Consider the following 25,158-nt stretch of genomic DNA (forward strand, 5'->3'; position numbering starts at 1 on the left):
ACCCCCACCCCTAGCTTGTCTGCAAACACGCAAACAGACGTGTTCCCCAGCAGTGTTGATTGGTACGCACCTGCACGCACATATGTCTTCAGACGGCCCAGCTGATGTGCGTCAGATTCATGGAAGTCCTGTACACTCCAGTTGCTGCTCCCTTTCCTTCTCTGTTGCTTTTGGGCATTTTATTTGCCTCCTTGTTCGCCTTCACCATTTGAACTTCAGACTGCCAGTACTGGAGATGAACTTTCCTTCTTCCTCCAATCTGTAGTTCTTACTAAGAGCTTACAATGAGTTTAATCCCAATTTTCCCAGATATGTAAATCTCCTCTTGGCACATTCATACATGTTAGGTATTCTTACTGGTTTCGTCTTCTTGAAGCAATGGCCCAAATCTGTACTGGTTGCCCCCAAGGCCTGCAGCACAGCTGCCATCCTGGAATCTCCCTTCACCATCATCCTCAAGCCTCTCTCGTGACGATTTTCTTATTTTCTCAGTTCCTGTATCTTCCTCTTTCTTGATTTATGTCCTCATTTTGGTGAGAGTACCTCCTCCAATTGCTTCATAAGGAACGGTTCATGGGCAGTAATTGTTTTGGGCCCATGCATGTCTGAAAATGTCCTTATCCCACCTTCACGTTTGATTGACAGATTTGATACTGAGTTAAAGCTTGAAATGAATTTTCCCTTAGACTTTTGAAGGCATCCTGTCCCTGTCTTCCAGGGTTGCTGTTGAGAACTTCTAATGTTACTCTGTTTTTGATCTTTACTTTGTAGCCTGTTTTTAAAGTTTTTTTCTCTTTAGAAGCTTGTGCTATCTTCGTTTTATCTTCAATTTTCTGAAATTTTCTACTCATGCCTCCAGAGATAAGCAATACCACAAATTTACACGCCTTTTGGAGGTTCTTTGGTGTAAACTGAATTGCTTCTTGACTTCCCCACTGCCAGCTTAGGATTCAGCTTTCTTGGGCATGCTTTTCAGTCTCAGGTGATTTTTTTTGCTGCTCTCTCCTTTGCTGTTCCTTTTGCCCTTAGGACTTATGTCTAAAAAAATGAACATGAAAACTTTACCATAGTTTTAGGAAGGTGTTTGGGAGGAACAGAGGTGTTCATTCGGCTCTCTTCACTCTTCAGACAGCACTGCTGTGGATTTCACCTCCGCGCCATCCCTGAGACTGCCCACGGAAAGGCCACTCAAGCTCCTCTTGTCACATCCCCTGGGCTTTCTCTGTCCTCGTCTTACTTGACCTCCCAGCAGCATTTGCTGTGGATGTGACTGCTCCCTCCTTTTCCAAGTCATCTCCTCTCTTTGCTTTGATGGCTCCGTGCTGTACTGGAGCTGGCCATTCCTCAGTCTTCTCAGCTGGTTCCTTCTCTATACCCAGCCTCTAAGTAACTTCATTTAGAGTGCCTCAGGCCAGTTTTTTTCTGGCTCTGTCTCTATCTTCAGTCTCCCTCATAGTTTTAATCCAGCTCCACGACTTTAAATGCCATTTATGTGCTGATGACGCCTTCTGAGATCTCTCCTCTCAGGTCCAGACTCCAAAGTCCCCACTTAATCTCTTTGGGCATGTTGTAAACAGAACTCTTGGTTTTCTCTCAAACTTGCTGTTTCTCCAGTTGTCCCTACATCAGTGACTGGCACCACCACCTCGCTAGTTGCTCAAACAAAAGTAGTTGGATTGATTACTCCCTTTTCCAGTCCAATCCATCAGCAAGTTCTATCTCCAAAATATATCTGCAATTTATCTCTGACCTCAGATGTCTAGCCCTGTGCCTGGCACATATCAGACATTCACTAGTAAATGATCAAATGAATGATGTCAATAGAAAACCAGGAAAATTGGTGTAAAAAGATGTGGCTGCCTCAAAAATGTTGAAGTCGTGAAAGACAAAGGCAGGGGACTTTTCTGGATCAAAAGATATTAAAAAAAAAAAAAAAGAAGACATGGTAACCAAATGCAATACATGATCCTTGATTGGATTCCAGTTTTTAAAAAGCCAGTCATACGGGATGTTACAGGGACACAGGGAAATTTGCATATGGATTGTATATAGATAATATTGTATCAATGTTCTTATGATTATGTGGGACAATGTCCTTTTTATTAGGAAAATATAAGTAGAGATTTCTAGGGATGATGTGTTATGTATGATACCTGCAACTTGTTTTCAAATGGGTCAGGAAAGAGAAAGCTTATATCCAAAGGGACGGAGAAAACAAGTGTAGCAAAATGTTAACAATTGGTGAATCTAGGTAAAGGACACATGGGTTTTCATTATACTATTCTGTTAATCTTACTGTCGGTTTGAAAATTTTTCAAAATAAAAAATTAGAAAAAAACCAGCAGGGGAGAAGAATTTAAAGAAAAGATATTTCAGGGCAAATGTTGAGGTCCATTTTGAAGCATAATAGTAAATGTAACAAAGTCCAAGGATGTGCATAGTTATAGAGTTAATTTATTTATAGGAAGGAAATGAAACAAAGTAGAAACAAGGTCTTTGTGGAAAAGTTACCTTTTAAAAAACCCGGCGTGAAAGTCGGTGGTCAGCTGCCCACCAGAGGGCAGTGCTGGGGAGTGATTTTGTCGTTTGGTTTTCTTTCCCACCTAACTGGCTCCACATGAGGTCGCTCTTCTCTGCGCAAAACATTTTTAGGATCCTAGACCACTTGAGAAGAGAGAGCATGTGGATAGTTGTACTGCTTCCCGTTTCTCCCCGGCTCAGATCTCCTTCTAAGCTCTGTGGCTTTTCGCTTTTGGCTCCTCTACTTCATGGGGTTTTTGGAAGCGTCTGGATAAGGGAGCTGTCGATCCGCCCTCCTATGTGTGTGCTCCAAAGGCCAATCATGCATTTGCCCACTGGCCTCTCTGGAACTCTGTCTTTTTATTACAAACTGCCAAATCATAGTCCTATTGCAATTAATCTTTAGGTTTCTTAGGATCTATTAAAATTCCAGGAATTTCATTCTGGGATTTTGCCTCCCTTAAAGTTGTAATGTACTTCCTTACTGAGTCGTTGACTTAAAGGGGCTGACTTCACCTTCTGTGTGCTTACCCAAAAAAGAGGGGTTAGCATAAATGTTGCAGAAAGTTAACCCCGCAATTTAAATGATTCGTCTGCGATAGGTGGTGGTTCTTTCTCCTAACATTTACCCAATGCCTGTGGAACCAGCTTGTGCTACAAGACTAGAATTAACAACCACAGAGGTTAGGAAGTTAGCCCCCAGCATCTTGAGGTGCTTATAATTAGGTAAAAGGGGCAGACATGTCCCAAACAAATTTAGACAAGGTCCTCAGAAGTAAGTGCTAAATTTAGAAATAAACAAAAGTGGTTGCAGGGAGGGGCAGGTGATGAGAGAGGATTGTTGCAGGTGGAGACGGTGAGTATTACTTGTTCTATCTTGGCTCAGTACGTGGAGTCCTGTTCAGAGGTCCTTCAAGGGCAGACTCAGCATCAGGACCACACGAGCCTCTCTGGATAGCTTGCTCTGACCCTCCCCAAATGAGTTAAAGGCCCTTCCTGTGTTAACTTCCTGTGTTAACTGCCCTTTGCATCCAGTTCCTACCTCCATTACAGCGTGCTATTCATGGTTGTTAATTCGCATGCTTTTCTCTCCTGGGGACAAAGACTGAGACTGATTACTAATAGATTTGTGCATTCTCCCATTCTGGTTCCATTCTGGACCTGCACATGTTTTTCTTCCTCTGGGGTACTCTTTTTTTCCTCCATTTTTCTGTCTTTTTCTTAAATACAATGGCATAGACTCACTGACATCTTAAAAAGTAAAGGAGAAAAAAGGAACTAACACTCACTGAGTGCCTTCTTTGTGTTGAGCAGCATTCACTGCATTAGGTGTTTGTGAGCATAGGTGTTTTTCTCGCGTAATCTTGTTCCTCTGACAAACACATCAAGCCTCTTCCCACTTCAGGCCCCTGCACTTGCTGTTTCCTCTCCTGGGAACTGTTTTTCCTCCAGACCTTGAGAAGGTGGCTCCCTGTTCTGCTGACAAGCACGTACAGTTTAGAAACCATTCTTCTGAAGTTAACTTTATTAGGTTGGTTCCCCTCTCCTCTCAGTGTGGGTAGGGTCTCAGAGACAGGAATTAGCTGAAGCCAAGGAGAGAATCTTTTGACTCCCTCCCTCTCGATCCACCTGCCCTTCCAGCTGCTCCTCCAGTGCCTCAAGACAATGGATGTCTCAAGTTAGTTTACTAATTTTTATTAAAATTGCTTTATTTCCACTTCATTATAATTGGTAGTGTCCTCCAGACTTGATCCGTCTTAGGTGATGAGGGATTCAGTTTTTTGATTAGCTTTCCTCTGACGACTGGTCTAACCCATCATCTTTTAACATGTAGTTATATTCTTTGTAGCCTGGAAGTCTAGATCAGACCTTTATAACCAGATATATACTCAGTAATAAAAAACCTCATCTATTTCTACAGATTTAGCGTTAAAACAAATAACCAAGTGCTCATTTTCTGATATCCAGTAAAATCTTACTTTTAACAATCTTACCCATCCTTTAAGGCTCAGTTCAAATCCTGAGTGCTCTGACATTCTCTGCTTCTATAGTACCCATGTTAATCTTGCCTGCTCTGAATTCCTGTGGTCTACATACTTCAGTCTGGCCATTAATCTAGAGAATCTTGTTTGTTATTTAATTGCTTTATATAGCTATGTCTTATCTGACTGATGAGATAAGTTGCCAATCGATTGTGGCAATGTCTTCTTAATTTCTGGAATGTTGAAAAAGTGCTACTTTAAAGGATATTTTTGAAGCAAAATATCCTTAAATAATTTATTTTTCCTAATGGAGTTTTACTTATGTTCTTAAATGCAATTTAAAAATCACTTATCTTGAGGCCAACCCTGTGGCATAGTGGTTAAATTCGGCATGCTCCACTTTGGCAGCCTGGCTTTGGGGATTCAGATCCTGAGTGTGGACCTACCCACTTGTCAGCCATGCTGTAGCAGTGACCCACATATAAAGTGGAGGAAGATTGGCACAGATGTTAGCTCAGGCCTAATCTTCCTCAGCAAAAACAAAACAAAACAAAAAACAAGAACAACAAAAATCATTTATCCTATTTAGGTTTTCTTAAAAGCATTTTCTTTAAATAATATTTTTTTCTTTAAATATTATTATTTTTCTACATTTTTATTATTTACTTTATTCTCAGTATTCATTTAAGAAGACTAATACTTTCAGGTATAATTCTGCAAGGAAGTGTTTCAGAAAAGAAAGAATATTAATTATTTCCTGTGGCTTATCTGTAAAAAGCCATTTGGGAAAGTATACTCATTTTAATCTTTTATAGGACTTTGAGGTGGATTTTTATAGTTGCTATATTAAAGACATTTTCAGTCTTCTGTAAAGAATTTGTAAAGATATCTTTGATAAAATATCAATATTTTAATAGCTGTAATTGTCTGAGCATTCCTAATTGTGTGTTGAGCTGTCTAATTCTTACCAGAGCTGCTGTTTCCTGCCTGAGTTCAAACATCAGTCTCCAATCAGTTAGGTTAATCTCTATATAATATAATTAAATTCATCTGACCTGGTTACTGGGTACGTTCAGATACCAGACTGATGTTTATCATGACACCGCTAAGAATATTTCAATTTTAAAATTGACCTTTTGGAATCAGCCTTTCTTTAATCAGCCAGTTATATTTAACAGAAATATTTCTCTTAAAAAAGTAACCTGACTTTATTATTGTATTTAATTTCAAAAACTGAAGTGGTTATGAAATGTGTATAAGGCAAAATGCCTTAAAGAACTAGTGACATTTCTTTTTATTTATAGAGATACTTTCTGGTTGGGAGCAATCATGCAGAAACAAAATATCGTGTTTTGAAAATTGATAGAACAGAGCCCAAGGATTTGGTCATCATTGATGATAGGGTAAGTATTTCGCAAGCCTGAATATATACAGAAACTTTTGTACTTGTTTAAAAAATATGAAATACCCTTATAGCTTCTAGTAATATATAATTTTTTAATCATTTATCTAAAAATTACAATTATTTTTGTTGGTTGGCCAGACTTTGAATCTCTAATCTGGTTTCTACAAGTTACTGATGTTGAAGAGTATGCCAGAATTACACTTGGTCCTTCATTTTGATTCGTTTGACAAAACAAACTCTTTCGATAAAGTAACAAATATATTTTCTTAAAGAGGTGACATTTTAAGGATTCAGTATAACTCTCACTGTTGCATCTACTGAAGAGGTTATTTCTTACTATGCTTTAATATGAAGCTTCTTGAAGTCAGGGAGGACCTCTGTATTCCAGACTTTTAATTACGCTGCTAAAACTCAGTTCTGGGTGATCTTCTGATGACTTGCTGTGCACTAGAGAAATGCTGAGCTCTTCTTATCCAGAAGTTGTATTATCCAAAGTCAGGAATACAGAGACTTCGTTCAGATGGCACAAAAACATGAGGCTGTTAGTCAAAAATGAAACTGAACAGTTAATTTTAACTTTTTCAAACAAGACAACCTAAGTTACCGTTTGTATTGAAGTTCCTGTCTGTGAATATTTTTGAATCCATGTAGATTCCTGGGTTCTCAAATGTGTTAGTAGCTACAGTCTGGAACCCATTTTCACTAACTTCTTTGCAAAACTATTTTCTATGTTATAATAATTTTAGATAAATTGTATATTGTGGTTTCCTGTACTCCTGATGCCATTGTCTCCCCTCCCCCATCCCACACCCTGTCACTATCTGGGAGTTTTTATTAATAAAATGTAACGATTCTTGGCTTTATTTGGGAGTATGAGTGGTTGATCAGAGATTCCTTTGAGAAACTAAGAAAAGCTCATAAAAATATGCATATGTATATACAATCAAAACTGCATGTAGTTTTAAGAAGTCACATATTTCTTGAAATTTGTCTGTAGATCCTTTAAATTGATGGTTCAGAAGATAAGGTTTTGACACAACTTTCTAGTATGGCAACACGTGATCTAATAATCACCCTTCATTGCTAATAATAAAGAATTTGTTGGCTTTTTAAAATTGTAGCTTATTATATACTTCTCTATGAAATAGCTAGTGATTTTCATAGGCAACTTTTAATTTCTGGGGATAAATAATCAATCTCCAGAGTAAGCACAACCTTACAGATTAAATTTGCTTATTTCCAGCATGTGTATACTCAACAAGAAGTGAGAGAGCTTCTTGGCCGCCTGGATCTAGGAAATAGAACCAAGATGGGACAGAAAGGATCCTCCGGGTTATTTCGAGCTGTTTCAGCTTTTGGTGTTGTAGGTAAGAAATGTACCTCCCTCTTACTACCTCTTTTTTTTTCTACATAGAACACATAAAGATAGTGTGCAGGGCTATATAGCTTTATAATTATGACCTGTCATCTGTGGCTTTGGTTGTTTAAAGCTTCATTATCCATCAGTCAGGTATCAGCCTTTCTATTATCGCACTTGCTGTGTCCTCAGCACTGTGCTCAGTTTTATATAGGATGCGAACAAACATGGAAATGGTTTTGACCTTTAAGGAGTCTGCTGTCTGGCTTGTTGAGGAATGAAAAAGTAAAAATTTGCTTCTGCTGTAAACATCTGGAATTCATCAGCTGGAAAAACAGATACAGGTAAAACCAGGTTTAAAATTAACTGCAATTTCTCCCAAGGACATGTGCAGCTGCAAAGTGTCATAACCCACTTCTTTGAATGACTACTGCTTGCTTAGTCACCCAGAAACTTTCTTCTCTAAAATGACAATCAGAAACTTTGCTATTTGAAATTATGTCAGTAAGAGAAAACATCCCTCTCTTGCCTGAACAACCTAAGTTGCTTTGACACAGAGAAGCAACCTTGGTTTACAACTCAGATGCAGAGCTTCAGATGTGGGGTTTCTGGACACAGCAGTCCACAGCTGTGCTACCTCTGTTGTTTTCAAGGAAACGGAACCCTGAGTTGGCCTCACAGTCCAGACTTGATGTTGATCGCTTTACATAGAGTCCTGCTTTGGTTTGAGCCTCTTCATTTAAATTTTACCTGAACTCTACCCTTCTCCCAAATCCTGTAATAACTCCTTTGCTTTATTTATTCACAAACAAATATAGAAATGGTTCTGGCCTTTAAGGAGTCAGCTGTCTGGCCTGTGGGGCATTTGTGAGATGCCCACAGTTCCTCTGGTGTGTGTTGTCCCTCACTGCAGTGGGTCAATAAACCTGCTTTGCCGTACCATGGATTTGTCCCTGAGAGTCTTAGGATGATTGGCCTAGGATGGGGGGGGGGGGGTACAAAAACCAACACACGTGAAACAGCTCCAAGATTGTAATTAAGAGCCAAGCTGTGTAGTAAAAGGCACCTGGTATTGGAGATTCCTTAAGAGGTAGATTACTTGGACCTGGAGTGGCCAGGTTTCTCCAGATTTCCTGGAGAAGCCGAGACCCTGGCTGGACCCTGAAGGAGGTACACGATTGGCTGGATGTGAGGAGAGAACTCCAGTGCAGATGACAGCAGAGGCAGAAGCATGAAGAAGCTCGTGGGTCTTGGAATGTTAGCAGGTAGCTGGGTGAGGCCAGATCGCTTGGGGCCTTGGACGCCAAGCAGAGGGCAATTTTATCTCAGCTTCTCTTTTGGCAGAGCCTTACTTCGAGTCTTTTTTTTTTTTTAACACTTACAAAATTATCTCTGAGCTTCTTAAACCTGCTGGACTGTATGCACTATTGGATGAGTGATTGGTATCTATAGATCTTAACAAAATTAATATAGACTTGACTATACTGTATAGTTTTAAATTCTTATGTCAGGTTTTCTGAGTAGCACTTTCTATTTTGTGACTCTATATTTATTGAAATTTATAGTGTTCTGCCATATTTGAAGTTCGTTTTTTTCACTGTGCTCTTGTAGCTCTTCATATGTGACCCCATTAGGTCCATTTTGTGTCTTAGGGGGCTGCAAGGAAGGTTAAGAGTGGAGGGTATTATTAGTTTCTTCTCCTTAGGACTGGCCCCTTTTCTCTACCTTCTGCTCAGTCTTGACAAGCCCCTTGAGGTTACGTGTTTAATGGATAAATTTTTGTGGATGTGTGCATGTCTGTGTATGTCGTGTGAGTTCATATGTTTAAATTCCATGAATTCTATGTATGTTAAATTCCACTTTAGGTGTTGCTTATATTTTAAATAAAAGGAAAAAAACCCTGGAAATGAGATGTGTCTTAAATGTAATAGGCTTAATTTAAATATTAGTTACTTAATTGGTTAAACTTCTTCCTTTAAATGTTGATACTTTATTAAGCTTTTTTAGTGGAAATTTCCCAAGGTGCACATAATTGTGAATGCCTTATTAGCCAGGGTTTATTATCCAAAACTGAACCGTCCTTGATGATTAAGTATAACAAAGTGAAGATCAGTTATTGAACTGTGTTTAAGATTAGCTGCCCGCGGGTGTTCTGGAGTTGTATTGCGGAGTTCTCCTTTACATTAAACGGCCCCTAGACTGCTGTACTGCTTTGTTTTTATGGTACTTTCATCATTCGTCATTGTTCTTGGCATGTTTGCTTTTAGCAACATTCCTTGCCACGTTTTAAATCTATTGATAACTAAGCTTATAAAACCAGTAGTTTTATTTTAATCAATTGATACCCAAGTTTGCAACCAGACATTTATTTTATACACAAGTATTAGCTAATAAACTTTGCATGAGAGCTGAAGGTGTCTCCGTATTACTCTTAGAGGTACCCTTCTTAGCTTTGTGGTAGCTATTTCTCTTGCAATTAAAGCCCTCTTGGGTTTGAGGCTGTCCTTGGATGGTGAAGTCACTGAAAGAGTGACCTACTAGCAAAGTGACACAATAATGTACTAAGTGAGCATTTATTATTTTTGCGGAAATGCATTTTATGTATTCTGATTCAACCATGTAAATAAAGCTTAGAATCAGTGAAGAGTAAAAGGGAGTTAGTGAAAGTCTACGATTTGTCTAGTACTGTCTTAGAAATAATGAGGGATACTGAAATAGCAGAACACAAAATACTTATCTTTGAAAAAGATATAATCTGGTTGTCAAAATAATATGTACGTGAAATGTCTAAAATGTCTTCTGTGACTACAATATTTTCTCCTATTAACTTTTTCAGCGTGTTTAATTTGTATTTTTGCTGGAATATTTTGGACTGTTATCATGGTTAATTTAGTTCATAATCCAAAGAATCTCAAGGAGTGCTTTTCAACTATCTGTAGTAAAGGACCAGATTTTTTCCACCAATATGTCACAGACCAACACAGGACCTTACTGTGCATAACTTGTCTCCAGGTTGGACCGCATGTGACTCATCACACAAATTCAGTAATATCTAAACTAGTCTATGCCTGTTCAAGGCAAGTTCATTGATCATGCACTCAGATATTAGGGCAATCTCAAATTGGTCTAAAGTTTCTAAATCCTTACTTTCAATTTCTTTACTTGTCTTTTCATGGGCTGGTACTGAAACCTCATGGACCATCGCTGGTCCCTAGACATTGATGGATCCAGTCTTGTAGCTGCCTTGCCCGTCTCTGACCTGCTCCATTGTTATATGACGGCCAGCAGTGGTTTGAGAAACCACTGGATGGGATCTTGAGCATCCCTCACAAAGCTGTGTTATCTGGTCCTGGGGTACATGAATGGAATCGGTGGGTGGTGGCATGTGCTCCTTACTACTCTCAGCTCTGTTACCATCGCAGCCCCTTTGGATACATAGCCTCAGGTCTGTGTCCTTTTTCTGCCTGTGTCACCTTCAGAGGATACTCTTAAGCTGCTAGTGCGTTGAAGGGGAGTGGGAGAATGAGTGTCATCGCAGCAGACTAAGTGGTGGACTCGGTTGGTATTTAAAGCAACACCCTTAGAAACAAATTGCAGATCCAAGATAATAATGAAAACAACAGCGACGTGTGAGCCTCAGACTAGTAGGGGAGCAGTAGATTTGGTGTTAGAGAGTCACTTTGGTTCCAGAGAGCTCTCTTGTGCAGAGGCCCCGGGTACCGTGTGGAGGTTTTTCATACTTCTCTGCCAGAGCGCTGTTCTCCCTGAAGGCTTTCAACATAGTGACCAGCTGACATGCTGACCACCCAAACAGGATGTTGTATTCTTCCCTGTTGGTGGGCTGGTGGGCTCTCCTCCAGCCACCAGAACTCCACACCATTCCATTCTCTCCTACTGTCCTTCTTTATGTGGTTTGCTTGGTGTCCATCTCAAGTGACATAGCCTTCTCTCCTTGGAGAGAGAGAAATCACTTTTGCATGACGACTGTCATCTAAGCTTCTGGGAAGTACTCAGTGAGATTGGTCTGGGATCAGAAGTGCATCGAATGAAGATGAAAAAGCTTGTTCTGGTTTTCATTGTGTTAAAGTGATGAGTTGGCTGCCTCTTGGCAGAGGTCTGTGCCAGACTGAAGCCTTTTGGCTATATTTGACAGGAAGTTTTTAAAAAGAGAGTGACATATCCAACTGGGTAGTAAGAAGGAAGAAGAAAATCTCGTGTATACTATGCTGAAGGCCTTTGTGCTAGTGGAAAAGAGTATCTTTCGTGCAGCATATTTATTTTCCTTTATTAAAATTATGAAGGGAAATGTAGAATGATATAAATAATCTAGAGCTAAAAGCATAAAATTAAAATTCAATTGGAATGTAGGCTGAGAGAAATTACAGAGAAACTTTTTTGTATAAAAAATAAATGTGTAGCAAGAGTAAAAGGGAAACATTCATCTTGGAAATATTTATTACTTAAACCCAATTAGATTCTCTTTTTGAGTGTTTTTAGGCTGCTTCCAAGAGCCTTTCTTTTGTAAATTTTGTCCTTCTAAAAGGATAACTACTTCCTAACTTGCTTTTAATGAGATTGTCATCAGCTTTTTTTTCCCTCCCCATTCCTATATCCTTAAACTTTAATCAGAGAATTTTTGGCTAGTCTTTAAGGGTGGGAAAGGAATGTAAATGACCATTCTTCAAAAGCACTTTGTGCTTTGTGGATCTCAAAAATATAAGTATTTTTCATTGTTTTAATAGCATTTTTTCTCAGTAGCAGAGCTCATAAAATCCTTGAGGCTTTTTTCTCTTATATATTTTGGCTCATTTATGTTAATGTATTCAATTACTAATTTCCTTTCTTGTCAGCTGAGAACAACAACACAGACAATAGATATTTGTCAATTCTAGAGGAAAAATTCATAGCACCAAGACCCTAGCTCAGACTTTATAGAATATAGCACTCTGAGAGAGAAAGAGGGGAGAGTGAGCCAGCACACTCACACGTGTGTACAAGAAAGTTAGCTTTAAAAGGTAGTTATGCTAGATATAAGATTCTTGGTTGACAGGTTTTTTTCTTCAGTGCTTTGAATATGTGATCCCACAGCCTTCTGGCCTCCATTGTTTTTGATAGGAAGTCAGCTGTGTATGGCTGTATCTGACTCATCCTGTGAGTGAGCTGGGGTGAGGGGGTTTGGGACCCATTATTCTTGACAGTCATGCTGGGGTGAAGCCTCCACTCTATGAGTGGAAGCTGGGTAGAAGAAAGGAGCCCCAGATTTCAGATGTGCTCACCTGGAATAGAGCTGCTGCAACAGAGCTGGAGGGGATGAGAACCTCCTGTGCAGAAGCCGTGGCCCTGGACTGAGAGCTGGGGAAAGAGGGTAGTACTGTCTTTTTGTCTACACCTGCCCAGGATAGATCTACTGTCACGCTGACCTGGGAAGGGGTGTGGAAGGGAGGCAAGTTCTGATTCAAATGCTACAGACTTGCTGTTCTCACCAAGATTTAGTAGATTTTCCTGAATAAATGTTTTTCTGTTTGCTATGTGCCATTAGGAGAATTTCCAGAAACTTTCCATGTTTTGTTTTGTTTTTTTTTGTTTTGTTTGTTTTTATAATTTTATGTTTTTATAATTTTCACCATTTATGGTTGTTTCCCTGGGGAAAGAGTCTACCAAGCTCCTCATGTTGCCATTTCAAAATTGTCTTCCTCCCCACTAACCACCAAGTGAGTTAGTTTTAACTCCCAAAGCAAAAGTCCTGGGAGCTAGAAAATTTTCAACCAAGACTGTATGGTAACTAGTGTGTTGCTGAGAACTTAGTGCTACTGAAAATTAACACCAATATAGAACATGTGCATTCCAATGATTACCATAAAATATGACTTTATAATGTTCTAATACTTGTAAAAGCTTTGTGGAATATTGCAGGAAGGATATGCATTTCACTGGATATATTGTTTTGTTTGCTCAACCCCTCTACTTTTCTGGAAACTGGCACCACCTCTCCCTTCCCCCATCTAAGTCACCTAGTTATTGTATAAGTGGCTTCCAGTGCCATGTGGCTCTATTCCTTGGCCACGGTTGATTGGTCCAGGGCTGGGCACCAAACCCAGGATGGGCCAATTCAAGTCCTTCTCTAGGAATTCTGGAATTGAACTTGAGAAATTTGTTTCTTCCCACTGAAGCTTTAGGATGAAAAGCCTAGGGCTGTCAGCAGCTGTGTTTCCTACCACATGATCCAGAGAAGTGGAGGAGCCTGGTCTGTGGAGAGGCAGAATGGAGCACATGTTCAGAGATGCATCTTGACTAGGTTTTTTCCTGAGGCCTAATCGCATTGTTGCTCATTGGTATCATGGATCACCTCAGTATCCTCAGTACAAATTTCTTTTTGTAAAGCTGGCTTAAGTTGTATTTTGCCTCTAGTAATCAAGAGTCCATGAAGTTTGTTCTTCCTTTTGAGCAACGTTTCCCAAAGTATGTTCCACAGAACATTTATCCATTGGTTAATTTCTTTTTAAAGAAGGGGAGGACATTCCATGATCCAATGAATCTAGGGAGGTGCTTACTCTTTATCCCGCCTCAAGATTGACAGCTCCTGTTAGCACAAGACTGTAAGTTTCTGAGAATTTGTGTTTTGTTTATTTTTACATACTTTTTACCACTGTGTGTGTGTATGTAAAAAATACAAAAGTTACAGTCTTAGCCATTTCTAAGTGTACAATACAGTAGTGTTAACTTCTACCTTGCTGTGCAACAGATCTCTAGAACTTTTTCATTTTGCAAAACTGAAACTCTACACCCATTGAACAACAACTCCCCTCAATCTTGTATATTTTTTGCTTGAAACATCTCAATCCTATTTGGAATGAGACTAAATATAGAGGAATGAATGAAAAAGATTGGTTTTAAGTAGTATTTTTAAGTGAAGTAAATGTCAGTATAGATATTTCTAGAGAATAATTCTAGACAACTGAAAATTTATATGGCTATAAATCATAGCAGTAATAATGTAGGAAATGTGTCAAAAGCCTTTTGTCTTCTACTATGTATCTAAAAGCATTACTAAATTTAGGAAACATCATATTTATTTTTCTTTTTTTGTTGTGTAGGTTTTGTCAGGTTTCTAGAAGGTTATTATATTGTGTTAATAACTAAAAGGAGGAAGATGGCAGATATTGGGGGTCATGCAATATATAAGATTGAAGATACAAATATGATCTATATACCAAATGATTCTGTACGGATTACTCATCCTGATGAAGCTAGGTATGTACTGGTGGTAACTACTATTTTTTTTTTTAATGTGGTAGACCAATTAGAAAACAAAACTATTGTCAAAAGATTATAAATGTTATATTAAAAATATAAAATGCTGGCTCAGAATTCTACAACTTTTGCTCAAGGGCTATTAAAAACCTCTGTTTAAATAATGGATTCAGACGAGGATCAACAATGGCTGCTGAAACCATTAGATGAGAGATTGTTAATGAGGAACAGAATATTCACTCAGTCTCAACATATCATACTCAATGAATCTCTTTATTTACAAAGAGGAGAAAAATGGCAAACATACTTAACCAAATGATCAAACTTAGCATCACCAATAATGAGACAAAACTGATATTATTTGCCTATTAATGTGAAGCAATGAGGACACAGATTACCTGTATAGTTTTCTTGCTAAAAATATTTAACTTGAATCTAAGCATGAGGAAGTAATCAGACAAATCCTTATTGTGGGACATTCTGTAAGACAACTGGCCTGACTCTTCAAAAATGTCAATGTCATCAAAGATAGATACCCAGAGGATTGTTCTGGATTTTAGAACAAACACAACAACAGACATGACAACAAGTGAATTATTCATTTAGAACAATCAATTCATGGCAACATGTGAATTTCTGTTGGACCCTGGATTGTACACATGTACACATAGATCCACATAGAACTATAAAGGACTTTGCTGGGATAGTTTATATATGGGCTATATAGTAGGTGATATTGGGTCAATATTAAATTTGGGGTTGTGATAACGATATTGTGGTTATTTCAGAGATTGTTCTTGTTCATAATAGATAGATACTAAAATCTTTAGGAGTGAGGTGTCATCATGTCTGCTACTTACTGTAAATGATTTAGGAAAGGAAAATATGTGTGTGAGTGTGTTCAAGGAGAGAGATTTAACAGTGAATTCAGATGAAGGACATACTGTTGTTTGTTGTACTGTTTTTTTTACCCCCAGTTTTTCTATAGATTTGAAATCTTTTTTCTGGGGGAAATTATTGGAGCCTTGGGAATGTGGGGAAGGGCTGGTAACACATTAATAAATTGATAGAGAAAAGAATAGAATTGGTTATTTTAATATTACAAAGGTTAAAACGGAACAAAGTTAGGCATGTTTATAAGTTATTAGGGAAGATAACAGTTTTAGATTTTAATTACACTCTGTACTTTTATGGTGTTGTTTTAGATACACAAACCAAAATGGAAAGGTGGTGTAGCCCTCTTGCTGAAGACTCTCTAAGATAATGGTTCTCTGGAGACTTGTGACGTTGTCTTTGATGATATTTGGAAGTGGGATTGTTAAATAATTTGTTTCAGATGAATGTAAATAGAGTTTACTGGATAAAGTGGACTTTTGTCTTACATTCACTGAAAAAAATTATCTCCCGTATAGCTTACAGGCAGGCATCATATATTGATTAAAAGTGAATCAGGTAGACCAGCGCATGTGAATCTAAGGGATGAGAAGAAGTTGAAGAGGTTTATATTATTTATAAACCCCATCTTTATGCTTTGGGGTTTTTTGTTTGTTTGTTTTGTTTTTTAGGTATCTACGAATATTTCAAAATGTGGACCTATCTAGCAATTTTTACTTTAGGTAAGTTTGAACTTAGTTTTTCTCCTGTCAGTCACTTAAATGTTTATATTATTTTCCAGAGGGTAAAAACAGAATCAGAGGACACAGTAGGACTTGTGTTCTTTTTTCAAATGACCAAATTATTTCATCTAAAAACATAAAAGTACAAGTATTTCCTTCTTTTAAATATCTATTTGAAAATTTCAAGGGGTAAGTTAAAGGGTAATTATTCTCACTATAAAAATCATCTTTGTTTTAGATGGGATTTTAATGAAATATTCTAATTTTGTAATTTTGAATTACAAAAATGAAATTTGCATTCAGTCTCTAATACAGAGTTGTAACAGCTTCACAGCTCAATTTTCAGTTGACAAGCTGGGCAAAGTAGGAAAAAATAAATTCAAAATAGGAAGAACTGTTGCAAAGCAGTGTACCACTAATGGCATTGTGAATTAATAGTTTTCCTGGAGAGGAATATAGCATTAAGTATGTATGAAAGTATATCCTAAGACAATAAATCGGGAGAGAAAAAATAATCCTACTTGAAAAGAGACATTTCCAGCTTCTCCATTTATGATGGAGACAAGCAAACCAGCCAACCGAGGGACAGCCCAAATATTGAAAATTGAACAAGCAGCAAGTAAATTATAGTAGAGTATCAGGATTATACCACCACTGATGTGACCAATATGTGGGCCTAGTAGACACAGCGTTATTGTACTAAATGGGAAATTCTATCAGCTATAACGTCCAAATTAAAAAGTAGAACCTAAAATAGCATGCACCGTAAGGACTTGAGTCATAGGACTGACTGTAAGAGGATCTAGGGTGTTGGAGCGATTGATGTTGTATACTGATGGGGTACTTTGCATTTTTTAAAATTTATTTTTAAATTGTTAACATAGATAACCATTTATTTATCTATGAAGTAGAGAAAAACCTGTCTACTATGTAGAGTAGATTATGTCTTCGTTGATGTAAAACCGAAGGAGGTTAATTATTTTAACAATAGTATAGTGAAGGGGTCCTAAAGAAATAATTTTCACTTCCAAAAATGTTTACTTAATGTATATATTTCCATAGTATTTGTCTCTATCATCTGCTTTTGGTCTTTATTGCTTAATTTTATGTTTATCGCCTCTGTGACTTATTCCTGAAGCTCAGTGGTACTGTTAGAAATGGTCTTCTCTTGCTTCATGTTTTTCAACTTTGTCAGCAATACCCCTTCTGAGTTCTGGTGAAGCCATTCCATAAGTAAAAATAGGTAGGTTAAAGTTTTTGTGTCTCATAAGTAAGCTTTTAAAAAAGCTTATACTACATTCTTCAGACTCAGGTAGAATAAAGCAATTGTTTTAAATAAGAGGAATTGATTGTTAAAAGTAAAAAACCAGCTTCTCTCCCTCACAGCTTTATTGAGAGATTATTGACATAATATATGTAAGTTTAAGGTGTACATTGTGATGGTAAGATACTCATGTATATTGCAAAGTGGTTACCATAATAATGTTAGTTAACACCTCCATCCTCTCACATAATTATGATTTTGTGTGTGTGTGTGGTGATAACATTTAAGATGTACTCTCTTAACAAATTTCAAGTGTATAATATTGTTAATTATGGTCACCATGCTGTGCATTAGATCCCCAGATCTTATTCCTCTTACAGCTGGAAGTTTGTACCCTTTGACCAACATCTCCTAATTTCCCCCAGCCCCTGGCCCCTGCAACCGCCATTCTACTCTCTATTTCTATGAGTTTGGCTTTTGTATATTCTGCATATAAGTGCGAACATACAGGATTTGTCTTTTTCTGACTTATTTCACTTAGCAAATGCCCTCAAGTTTCATCCATATTGTTGCAAAGGGCAAGATTTCCTCCTTTGTTATGGCTATGTAATATTCCATTGTGTGTGTGTCTGTGTCTGTGTGTATATATACACACACCATATCTTCTTTATCCATTCATCCATTGATGAACTCTTAGGTTGTTTCCATTTCTTGGCTATTGTGAATAATGCTGCAGTGAACACAGAGGTGCAGATATCTCTTCAAGACAATGTTTTATTTCCTTGGTGTACATACCCAGAATAGGGACTGCTGGATCATATGGCAGTTCTATTTTTAATTTTTTGAGGAACCTCCATACTGTTTTCTGTAGCGACTGTACCAACTTACATTCCCACCAGCAGTGCATCAGGGTTCCCTTTTCTCCACATCCTCGCCAACACTTGTTACTTCTTATCTTTATGGTAATAGCCATTCTAACAGGTGTGAGGTGATATCTCATTGTGGTTTTGATTTGCATTTCCTGATGATTGGTGATGTCGAGCATCTTTTTGTGTACCTGTTGGCCATTCGTATGTCGTCTTTGCAAAAATATCTGTTCAAGTCCTCTGCCAATTATTTAGTTGGATTTTTTTTTCTCTTGAGTTGTATGAGTTCCTTATATGTTTTGGACCTTTGCCCCTTATCAGATATGTGGTTTACAAATATTTTCTCCCATTTCATAAGTTGTGTTTTATTCTGCTGATTTGTTTCTTTTGCTGTATAGAAGCTTTTTAGTTTGATGTTGTCTCATATGTTTATTTTTGCTTTTGTTTCCTGCACTTTTGGTGTTATATCCAAAAGATCTTTGCCAAAATCAATGTTAAGGAGCTTTTTTTCGTATGTTTTCTTCTAATAGTTTTAGAGTTTATGATCTTATGTTTAAGTCTTTAATCCATTTCAGACTTTGTGTGTGGTGTAAGATAGGGGTCCAGTTTCATTGTTCTGCATGTGGTTATCCAGTTTCCCCAGCACTGTTTATTGAAGAGACTGTCCTTTGCCTATTGTGTGTTTTGGCTCCCGTGTCAAGTATTAGTTGACTGTATATGCATGGGTTTATATCTGGGATCTCAATTCTGTTCCATTGGTCTATGTGTCTATTTTTATGCCAGGACCATACTGTTTTGATTACTGTAGCTTTGCAGTAAAATTTGAAATCAGGAAGTGTGATACTTCCAGGTTTGTTGTTCTTTCTTCAGATTGCGTTGGCTATTCAGGGTCTTTTGTGGTTTCATATGGATTTTAGGATTGGTTTTTATATTTGAAAAATGCCATTGGAATCTTGATAGGAATTTCACTGAATCTATAGATGGCTTTGGATAGTGTGGACCTTTTAACAATGTTAGTTCTTCTGATCCATGAACACAGAATATGTTTCCATTTATTTATGTCTTCTTCTTTTTCTTTCATCAGTGTCTTATAATTTTCAGTGTAGAGATCTTTCACCAGCTTGGTTAAATTTATTCCTGTTTTATTTTTTTTGATGCTATTCTAAATGGGGTTGAAAACCAATTTCTTAATACAGCTTTTTAACCCTGTGAGATTAGATGTTAGTAAAATGAATGAATGCAGCAAGCAAATGTGGTAAAATTGAATTTCACAGATGAAACAAATCAATTTCAATCAAATTATGTAAGTAAGTTAAAGAAGAAATAATAATTAAAATACTGTGTGACTCTCCAGACCATCTTAAAATATGACTAAAATACATACAAATTTATATAAACCTAAAGAATTCTAGATACCTTCTGAAATTCTGTGCTAAAAATATATAGCCAGAGACACTTATAAAAAATTATTAATTATGTGAAATCAGAATTTTCTCACGTGTTTCTTTTGGCCTAAAGGCCAAATTTTATTTGCACAGACTGTTAGAGTTTTTTAGGTGGCTGTTGCTTTCCTAAAACATGTTTCACTGTAATGGCTTATGTTATTTGCTTATTCTTGTTTTATTACAAAGTCAGTTATGGTACCACCATTAAGAATTAATAGAATTATTTTTGTTCAAACTGGAGTACAGACCTTGCACTATTGCAGTGGATATTATAACATGTATAGAACTCCATTCAGATACATCTGAGTGTGACGCCTTTGCAGAAGGCTGTGAAGATTGATTTCAGTGTGCAGCAAAAAATGCATGGGGGGCCGGCCCCATAGCCAAGTGGTTAAGTTCTCATGCTCCAGTTCGGCGGCCCAGGGTTTCGCTGGTTTGGATCCTGGCGTGGACCTAGCACTACTCATCAGGCAATGCTGAGGTGTCATCCCACTTGCGACAACTAGAAGGACTTACAACTAGAATATACAGCTATATACTGGGGGGCTTTGGAGTGAAGAAGAAGAAAATAAAAAGATGGGCAAAAGATGTTAGCTCAGGGGCAGTCTTTAGAAAAAATAAAAATGCACCTTGCAAATCAATGAATGTAGGTCACTCACCTTGTATTGTATATTTCTAGTCATGCAAATACCTAAGTCATGCAATGATCTTTTAATTTCCAATTATATTCATGGTTTACTGTGTTTTACAGGCTTATTTGAACAGCATTGCTTCCAAGTAAAGTAACAGGTGCTAAGTAATTTAGTTAACAGGTTTTAATTCCGTATGGGAGTCCAGACCGTGAAATATGTTTTACTTTTGTAATTCTTATTAAGTTTCAGTTATGTTCTCAGTTACAGCTATGATTTGTCCCACTCACTTCAATATAATCTCACTGTCTTGCGAATGCCCCTGGAGATGTTAAAGTCAGAAACAACCCAGACTCGCCAGGAGAGTTTCGACATCTTTGAAGACGAAGGATTAATTACACAGGGTGGAAGCGGTAGGTGGTTTTCACACATCAAATGTATGTTAATGGGGCAGAAATGAAATGCATCTCATTAAATTCACTCACATTTCCCTCATATTTCTCCACCCCTCATTGCTCTTTGTCCTTACATGAGATTGTTTCAGATATATGCTCTTGACTGATTCATTTTTATAGAGATCATTAATGACCTTGTGGTTTCATTTGTGGGCCAGCCAGAAAATTGTGTGCTGACATTTTCTAACAAATTTTCATGCCCTTTTTTATATAATACGTTTAGGTCTACACTTTTGGTGAAGTTTAAATGGAGAATTGTTTTTTTGAATATTGGAGAATACACACCACCACCTTATTTACCTTCACAGAGACCAGTTCAGTGTGGGCTGAGTTTTGGAAAAAAGTTACCATGGGTTGCCTATTGTGTCCTAGACATTTACTTACACTATCACTAATTCTCATAAAAACTCTGCTCAGCAGGTATAATGCCACTTTTAAAGAAATAAAGACTAAGTAGGAAACTGAGGCCTGGAGGTTAGGAACACATGGCCAATGTCCAGAGGAACCAGTACAGCAGGTCAGAGGCTGTTCTTACTTTGGTTGGTCCCAGCTTGACCTACTGGCTCCTCATGGCCCTGCTTCTGTGAGGATCACTGCAGGACTCCTGTGTGACTAGTTTAGGGTGACCCTGGAGATCTCAGACTAACCAGTCACACAATAGAATTGGTACCTTTATCCCTAGATTTTTGGGTTGCTCTAGAACTCTAAAGCCAGAGGCATTGCTAAAGTGAATGTTGTGAAGGAATTGTTTCAAACTTACCTGAATTGGACTTACTGTGGAAACGTGGTAAGTCAATAGTGTCTTTGGGTGCCTTGCTCTTTGCAACTTAAATGATAGTGATGAAGATGCGGGTTCTGAGGTAGAATGTAATATAAAGTTCCAGAAGGTTTGTCCTTGAAGGACACCCAAGAAGAGGCTGTGCTCTATTAGCATTTTGCCAAAGATTCTGGTTCACTCTAAGAAGACTTAGGCTGTTACTTAAATTGAATGCCATCCCTGGCATTGCCCTTAACTTTGTTAGTTTATTAGATTGACTGTCACTTGAGCTAAGGCCTAGTGCACCCTCTCTACCCCAGATTGTCTAGGTCGTGTAAATTCTTCCAGGTTCAGGCACCCAGATTGTAACCTATCCTACTAGATATAGGTGGAGGGTAAGATAACGTGTGCCTGAATATTTGCTTGCTTCATTTCTTCCAAATATCACTCTTAGTAATAGAAAAGCTAAAAGTATTACTAAATTTGTACTATGTCATCCAAAATCTGAATTTGAATATCCATTCTGGGATCTGAATTAAGCCTCTGAAACCGCTTACGTTTTTACTATCTCTAGAACAGTTCTACTTGATAGGTGTGAATAACAGTGTATATTAGTTTTTATAACTGCTATAACAAATTGCCACAAACTTAGTGGCTTAAAACAATACAAATTCATCACGTTAGATAAGTTGGAAGTCCAAAATAGGTCTCAGTGGACTAAAATTAGGGTGTCAGCAGTGCTGTGTTGCTTTCTTGAGAATTTAGGGGAAAAGCTATTTTCTCGCCCTTTCCATCTTCGAGAGGTTGCCCACATTCCCTGGCTTGTGGCACTCTTCCGTCTTCCAAGCCAGCAATGGCCAACTGAGTTTTTTTTCCTCACATTACATCACTATGACACTCTACTCTGTTTTCCTCTTTCATTTATTAGGACCCTGTAATTACATTGGGCCTACCTGGATAATCCAGAATAATCTTCCCATCTGAAGGTCATCTGATTAGTAACCTTAATTCCAGCTGCAACTTCAATTCCTCCTTGCTGTGTAACATAACATATTCACAGGCTCTGATGATTAAGACATAGACATCTTTTGGTGGGAGGCATTATTCTCTTACCACCCAGGAAACTGATAGGAAGCAGAGTGAGCATAGATGATGTGGGGGTAGGGAGAAAAGGAAAAGAATGCATTTTTAAAAAGGTCTCTACTGTGTCAGTCAGTGTATTAGTCACTTTGCATATATTATTTTATTTAATCTCAATAATATTTCTGAGATGAGTACTAGTATCATCATTTTACAGTTTAGAAAATTGAGGTTAAGAGATGTTACGTAATTTGCCAGAGGTCACAGAGCCACTAATTGGCAAAGACAGCACTCCAATCTATGTATCATTCGTGCTCTGTATAATGCATTGAAAGGTCAGAGAAGGTTTAGTTTTTATGAATCAAACCAAAGTGTATTTGTCATAGTATATAAAGACTCTTAAGATATCATGTTTTGAGAAGAAAAATAGTATTGATTACCTGCTATCTGGAACTGTTAAGATCTTTGAAGCCATTATCTTATAAATATACCTGTTTCTTATTTTGCACTTCATATAAGTTTTGTAAAACTCATGGACATTTAATAAATTATCTAGATCTGCTGAAATCATGTTTCATGAAGTTAATTTCTTCGTAAGGAAAAGCCTGATGTAATAACTACCACTTATAGCAGCATCAGTAAGTCACCAGGCTCGTTCTAAGCACTTTATGTATGTTATTAATTTATTTCATCTTGACAACACCCATGTGATACTGGTACAGATGAGGAAACGGAGGCGCTGAGATAGAGAGTGGCGCTCCTGATCACGCATGTCCCCCTGCTGATGAGAGGCAGAGCCAGGATTTGGACCCCGGCATTCAAGACCCCCAATCGGTGCTCCCAGCTGCTGCTCTGTGCTGTCTCTCAGCCTTATTCTTGTATTTGTACACGTGTCCTTTATTTCCCTGTCATTTTCCTTTCTCTTAGGTTAAAAACTTTCACACATAAGAAAATGTGTTCATTCTATGACTTTGTACAGAATCAGCAAAGTGTCCTGGGCGATGACATGAATTATATCCACTGAAAATGGCTAGGCTGTTAATCAGGCATCTTATTTTCAAGTTAAAAACAGAATTTAAAGACTTAAAAATCGGTTGATTGTCAACCAATTTCCTTACCTTTCTGACACTACCTTTTATTTTTCAGGTGTGTTTGGGATCTGCAGTGAGCCTTATATGAAGTATGTGTGGAATGGTGAACTTTTGGATATAATTAAAAATGCTGTGCATCGTGACTGGCTGTTGTATATTATTCATGGGTTCTGTGGGCAGTCAAGTATCCTTTTTTTAAAAAAACTGAGATACATATTGTTTACCTTATGCTGTACCAATTTATAGAAAGCTATATATGAGTTATAAGATTATAATGATCACTCTGTGCTCCCAACAGGAAGACTTACCCAAGATGGCATGTAGTGGAAAGAGAAAGAGGAATGCAGGCCACTTGAACAGTTCTGTTATGTACACAGAAAGATAAATAACAGGGAAGAAAATGCCATGTGCATAGTTAGAGATACAGATAATAAGTGTCATGCTCACCTGAGAGAAGGAGCAGAATCAGTGGCAGGTGGGGAGGATGCAGCAGGCTCATAGGAAAAGTCAAACTTGGCCTGGGCCTTAAACCAGAGTCAGGCCTTAGCAGTGAGCAGGGAGTGAGGTCGTGAGTTGGGGCAGCATCGTGAGTGTAGAGGTGGACAAGTTCGTGGGAGTGTTCTTCTGGTTTGTGTATAATCCCCTGGGAGGTACAACGCAGTGGGAAGGACGTTGGTAGTGGGGAGTCAGATCGCCAGTCGCTGGATTGCTTTGGCAGTCAAATTAAGGACCTCGAGTTTGGTGCTAGAACTTTAGAAATTTTTTTTTTCAAGAGGGTGACATGCAAAGTAGTACATAGGAAGCTTGAGTTGACAGCCACCTTCAAGCTGGATTAAGTAAAATGAGACTAGAACAGGGGACCTGAGTTAGGAAAAGACTGCAGGGGGTCAGACATAATGTGGTGAAGGCCTGGATTGGAAAGGGGCATGATAGATTAAATAGAAGTAGCTTGAGCCTTGGGTTAAGATGGTGAGTTCAATTTTTAAATACTTTTTTTCCCTTTCATTTAATTTCTAGCTATATTGAAACTTTTCAAGAAAGCGCTGTTGTGCTATGAGGTTTAGGAAGACAGTGTATACTTTCTAGAAGTGATGTTTTTAGGTTTTTCCTATCCCTTTTTGAGTCATGTAGAGCATTTGTGCGCCCAGCATGTTTTCAAGTTGACATTCTTCCTGTGTCTTAGGTTTTTTAAGACCTATAGTGAAAACTTTAAAGGAGTGGTTGTTTTGAGACCATTAAGTGGGCGAATGTGATTAACCAATATTATGCTCTCTGGCACCAGAGCATTTGGGAGGAACCGTATCAAGGGGTACATCTAGAGAGGTTAGCCTTGAAGAGGGCCAGTGCTGCCTGCCTTGTGGCAAGTGAGGGAGCAGAGAGGCTGGATGAAGACACAGGAATTTTGAAATGAAGATGAGTGACATTGGTGTGCTACAGTTG

The 25,158-nt window shown here is 38.0% G+C and overlaps 1 protein-coding gene across 3 annotated transcripts in view; it reads left to right on the forward strand.

The window, feature by feature from the left end:
- FIG4 (FIG4 phosphoinositide 5-phosphatase) overlaps positions 1-25,158 on the forward strand; it is a 116,015-nt gene that overhangs the window by 9,369 nt on the left and 81,488 nt on the right. For all 3 annotated transcript variants that reach the window (XM_014839023.3, XM_070496754.1, XM_070496755.1), the window contains 6 exons: positions 5,807-5,905; positions 7,151-7,274; positions 14,359-14,515; positions 16,081-16,131; positions 20,600-20,748; positions 23,774-23,902. In XM_014839023.3, the coding sequence (XP_014694509.3) occupies positions 5,807-5,905; positions 7,151-7,274; positions 14,359-14,515; positions 16,081-16,131; positions 20,600-20,748; positions 23,774-23,902 (709 nt within the window). The remainder of the gene's footprint in view (positions 1-5,806; positions 5,906-7,150; positions 7,275-14,358; positions 14,516-16,080; positions 16,132-20,599; positions 20,749-23,773; positions 23,903-25,158) is intronic.

The sequence above is a fragment of the Equus asinus genome, chromosome 24 (genome assembly GCF_041296235.1).
Source record: "Equus asinus isolate D_3611 breed Donkey chromosome 24, EquAss-T2T_v2, whole genome shotgun sequence".
Classification (NCBI taxonomy): domain Eukaryota; kingdom Metazoa; phylum Chordata; class Mammalia; order Perissodactyla; family Equidae; genus Equus; species Equus asinus.